This window comes from Teleopsis dalmanni, unplaced genomic scaffold (genome assembly GCF_002237135.1).
Source record: "Teleopsis dalmanni isolate 2A unplaced genomic scaffold, ASM223713v2 unscaffolded_contig_3271, whole genome shotgun sequence".
Classification (NCBI taxonomy): domain Eukaryota; kingdom Metazoa; phylum Arthropoda; class Insecta; order Diptera; family Diopsidae; genus Teleopsis; species Teleopsis dalmanni.
The window spans coordinates 1-5293 of NW_024034653.1; the positions used below are offsets into that span (position 1 = coordinate 1).

The 5293-nt window shown below is 39.1% G+C and overlaps 1 protein-coding gene across 1 annotated transcript; it reads right to left on the reverse strand.

The window, feature by feature from the left end:
* Positions 1-855: 855 nt before the first annotated feature.
* On the reverse strand, positions 856-5166 carry LOC119665031. The gene is made up of 2 exons (XM_038074362.1): positions 1404-5166; positions 856-1325 (listed from the first exon to the last, which is right to left on the reverse strand). Exons 1-2 carry the CDS (start codon positions 5164-5166, stop codon positions 856-858), a joined length of 4233 nt encoding a protein of 1410 aa, XP_037930290.1.
* Between the last annotated feature and the right edge of the window lie 127 nt (positions 5167-5293).

Consider the following 5293-nt stretch of genomic DNA (forward strand, 5'->3'; position numbering starts at 1 on the left):
TTGGGACTGCTTGAAATTAGAAAATATAAATTTTTGACAATTTTTGTCAAAAATTGAGGTTGCTTATTTTGCGTTATTAATATTTTGTATTTTGTTGTTTTCTGTTTTATTTTCAACAGTTTCAATAATTGAATTGCCTTAATATAACAGTATTCTAAAACAGTAAAAGTATTCTTTGCTAATTCCGCAGTTCATTTACAAAACTGTATGTTGAAATTTCTTTAATTAAGAAATAATAAATAATAAATAAATTGTTGAATACAGGCGAAATTAAAATTCATAAATAATAACACTAAATTGTTGAATACAGGCGGAATTAAAAATGCCCTTCAAAAAAGGAAAAAATGTTAAACAAACAAAAATTACTGATACAATGGGAATTGAGACCAAAGAAGCACAGGCTAGTCCTAAACTAAAGCAGGATATAAATTTGCAAGAAAAGTAAGTTAAAGTGAATTAATAAAAGAAATGCTAAAATAATTTATTTATTTCAGATTCAGACCCCGTGAAGAATCAAAAATACGATCAGTCTTTCCAGTTACGATCAATGAGTTCTGTTCGTTAAATGCGGTTTTTTCTTTCTTTAAAGTTTCAAAGAATATTTCATTTATTTATCTCTAATATTACTTATCATATACAACATATTTTTAAATGTAATTAGAACAAAACTCAAACAAATTTACTGCACAACACGAAACACAACCGAACACGACGGATGCCCGTACAACAAGAAGAATGAAAAAACTTGCTAACCATTAAAAGCAGCCCACACACAGTGGTTGCCAGATTGATATAGATAATTTTAAACATTTCTCCCACCTAGACGTGGAGATACAACCGGATCTTGCGTCTATATTACTCGTGTGCTTCAGGACGTCCTTCAATGTCGATTGGTAAAACAGAGATCTTCGTAATTGGCCGTTTCACAATGGCGGACTGTGTTTGTATGGTTACGACACGAACAGCACCGTCCGTGCCAGGATGGACTTGGATAATGCGGCCAAGCAACCAGGAGCTTGGAGGCAATCGTTCATCTCGAAGTAGGACCAGTTGACCGGTTGCGACATTTGTTTGGCTTTTAGTCCATTTGTTTCTGGCATGTAATTGTGTTAAATATTCTTGGGACCAACGGCGCCAAAAGTCTTGATACATCTGGCTTAACATCTTCCATCGGAATAGTACACCAATCTTTGTATTTAGCAAATTAGGTTCAGGTACGGCAGCTGGTGCTCGTCCAATCAAAAAGTGTCCTGGTGTCAACGCTGATAAGTCTGTGGGGTCATCAGATAGAGCCGTAAGCGGCCGCGAATTTAAACAATTTTCGACTTGTTTTAATAACGTGTAAAATTCTTCAAAAGTTAAAGTTGCCGTGTTTACTACACGCTTAAGATGAAATTTCATGCTTTTTACTCCTGCCTCCCATAGGCCACCAAAATGAGGCGCTGCGAGTGGTATAAAGTGCCAATTTATGCCAACGGTTGATGCAAACACAGACCCAGCTTCAATTTGTTTTTTAAATAATTTAATTTCATCTTTCATTAAAGCATCAGCACCGACAAAGGATGTACCACGATCGATGTACATATCTGAGCATATGCCACGGACTGATACAAATCGCTTTAACGCTGCTAGAAATGTTTCAGATGTCATATCACTCACAAGTTCCAAATGAATAGCTCGTGTAATAAAACATATAAATAGAGCCACATACCCCTTGTAAGTACGATGGCCTCTCCCTCTTGTCGCTCTCACATTAAATGGACCAGCATAATCCACGCCCGTGTGCATGAATGGCTGTGATATATTACACCGTGCTGGAGGTAAGTTACCCATAAGTTGTGCTTGCGGTCGACAGGCTTGACGAAAACATGTAATACATTTGTTAATCACTCTCTTCACAGCGGATCTTCCTTCAATAACCCAAAATTGCCGTCGCACATATGCTAATGTTGTTTGAGTTCCGCCATGTAATGTTCGACTATGAGCGTGATTAATAATCAACGTAGTAAAATCATGACATTTGGGTAATATCATTGGACATCGTTCATCTGAAGGAATATTCGCATTTTGCAGTCGTCCATTTAGACGCATAATTCCGTCGGAATCAAGCTTCGGATTCAATTTAAACAATTTACTTGATTTGTTGATTGGATTGCCTTTCCGTAAAGCGGCATAATCGTTGGTAAACTCGGTCCTTTGTACAATTGTTACTAATTTTTTAAGAACCGTATAACGTTCTTGCCAAGTGCAGAAACTTTCATCCCTACGCATCCTTTTTTGACACATATGAATAAAACGTAGGCATTGCGCCACGACTACGACTAATTTGTCAAGAGTAGCATATCGTCCAAATATTTCCCACACTTCTGTTGATAACTGCGTAGTTAATGAGTTAATCTCTTTTTTCTCAGGTAAACTGTCAGCAGTATGATTGATTTGGTGGTTAGGCCACATTTTCTCATTTAAGCGAAGCCAAGATGGTCCATACCACCACATCAGATTATCTTTTAGTTGCAAAACGGTACTGCCTCGTGATGCACAATCAGCCGGATTATCCTTTGTTGCAATATACCTCCAGTCTTCAATATTTGTCATTGACTGAATTTGTGACACTCTGTTTGCCACGAACTGCTTCAATTTGCCTGGATCAGTTCTAATCCACCACAGTGTGGTTGTATTATCAGTCCACAAAATACAGCGTGATGGTTGACACTTAAATGTTCCTTTTACCTTGTGTAGAAGTTTTGCTGCTAGCAATGCTGCACATAATTCTAAACGTTGTATAGACGTTTCTTTCAACGGGGCTACCTTAGTTTTACTAATAAGCAAATTTACAAAACTGGTCGTACCGATGGTTGTTTTCGCATATACTGCAGCCGCATATGCTTGATTTGATGAATCACCAAATGCGTGTAATTCAATTGCACTTGTCGAAGTGGTGTTTATCCAACGTGGGATTCGAATGTGATGTAATTGTTGTAAGTCAATACGAAAGTTATGCCAAATGTTTGCCATCTCTATTGACAAGGGATCATCCCAATCGGATCCAGTACGCCAGAGTTGTTGCAGAAACATCTTTCCTCGAATGATAACCGGAGCCAAGAACCCAAGTGGATCAAATAACTTCGATATGTCAGACAACATTAGTCGTTTTGTGTAATGATGGTTGTCACAAGTTACATTGACGCTGTAACCAAAACTGTCGGATTTTGTATACCAAGTAAGACCAAGTGTCTTAGTTTTATACTCGGTGTTAATTTCCACATCGTCGGCGTGAGCTTTTACGTCCTCAGTCAGAGTGCTTAAAACGTCATTTGAATTCGAATTAAATTTACGTAAAGTGAAGCCTGCAGTTGCTAGAAGCTCCTGAAGTTCGTGCAATTTTTCTGCAGCTTCGATTGGAGTGTCTCCACCTGATAGTACGTCATCAATGTAAAATTCATTTAGAATCGATTCAGCTGCCCGTGGAAAACGAGTTTGCTCCTCTTTTGCCAGAGTACGCAATACTTTGATGGCAAGATATGGAGCACAATTAGTCCCATATGTTAAAGTGAGCAACCGGAACGTTGTAGGGGCGTCCCCGTGTCGAACGCGCCACATTATTCGTTGCAAATCCACATCTTTGCTATCAACAAGAATTTGCCTGTACATTTTCTCGATATCTCCTGTAAACACTATAGGGTAATGCCGCCATTGCAAGATGATATTTGATAGATCATTTTGTAATCTGGGACCTATATGCAGACAATCATTAAGAGATATTCCGCTCAAACATTTATTAGAAGCATTGAAGACTACGCGAAGCTTCGTTGTAGAACTCGATGCTTTATAGACACCATGGTGAGGAAGATAACATGTTGAAGCTACATCATACGAGTGTGGCACCACTTCCATATGGCCACAGGTCTGATATTCGTCCATGAAATCTTGGTAGAGTTTGTACATATCCGGATCTCGGGTTAATCGCTGTAACGTGCTGTTTAATAATGCAAGTGCATTTAGTTTACTTGACTTAAGTGTTGCCAAATCAGCTTTCTGCTTGATTGGTAGTCTAACCACATATCGACCCGTTGCGTTGCGTACAGTTGTACGCTCAAAAAAATCTTCACAGTACATTTCATCTTTTGTTAACGGAGCGTGGTTTGTTATTTCTTCCAATTCCCAAAATTTATGTAGCATTTCGTGCAATGTTGCCCGAGTATGACAGCAATTAACTTGTCCTTTCACTGAAATACCCTTTCGTCGCGACAGTCCACCAAAAATTACCCAACCGAGTTGCGTATATTGGGCAACAATATTGTTAGTTGGATGCCGTTTTAGTCGCTCATAGACAATAGCAGCATAATCTGAAGCGCTCAAAATCATATCGACTGCCCCCGGAACCTGTAATTGAGGATCAGCTAAATCTAAATTCATGAACTCACCAAGTGCTTCTTTCGGTATGGGAATGGTTGGGGTAACGCTACCCACTCGTGGAAGTATTAGTGCAACACAATTCATGTTGAAATCGGATTTTAACGAATGGATTGTAAATGAAACCATTCCTCTTGAATTGGCGACCCTTTCACCATTTGCACCACTCACCGGCACTATGACATTTGTTTTGTCCAGTTTTAACCGCTGCACGATGAATTCGCTGACAAACGTTGCTTCCGCCGCGCTATCCAAAAGAGCTCGCACAATAAGCTTCTGACCAGAAGGACTCCTTACCTCTATCAATGCAGTGCCAATTAAAACAGTCTGTAGATGTAAAGTTCGAGCACCTTGATTAGCACTGGAAATGTATGTATTATTTGATGTGACAGCGTATTTCTTAGTCGCTTCAGTGGTCTTTTCCGGTATATTTGAGTAATTAGTTTCTCCACCACTTCCACTATGGTCATGTAGTAATGTATGATGCGCTGCATTACATCGCAGACACCGATATTTCGATGGACAATTATGACCCATGTGTCCCGTTCTCAAACAATTGAAACACAATCTTGCAGATCTGACTACCTCATATCTCTTTGTCCCAGTCATTTGCCGAAATTCTGCGCAATATGCCAGTAAATGCTTACCTTGACAATGCACGCATTGTTGAACAGTGGTATGATGGCTTTTCACGAACCCCTTTGTTCTGATAGGTGTTACAAACTTTTTCTCCTGATTAGAGTTATCGGTCATGCTATTAACTACCTCCAGCGAATGTATTCGATTTTCTAAGAAACTGACCAGCTCCTCAAATTTTGGAATTTGTTCTAAACTGGTTGTTGACAGCTCCCAAGCTGAGCGTGTTTTCGTGTCTAATTTT

What these genes read in the sequence shown, in the direction of transcription:
- LOC119665031 (XM_038074362.1), bottom strand. Translation starts at nt 5,166, where the DNA reads ATGACCGATAACTCTAATCAGGAGAAAAAGTTTGTAACACCTATCAGA. An exon ending in ATGGGAGGCAGGAGTAAAAA is followed by an intron (nt 1,326 to 1,403) that starts GCATGAAATTTC and finishes TATTAAAACAAG; the next exon opens with TCGAAAATTGTTTAAATTCG.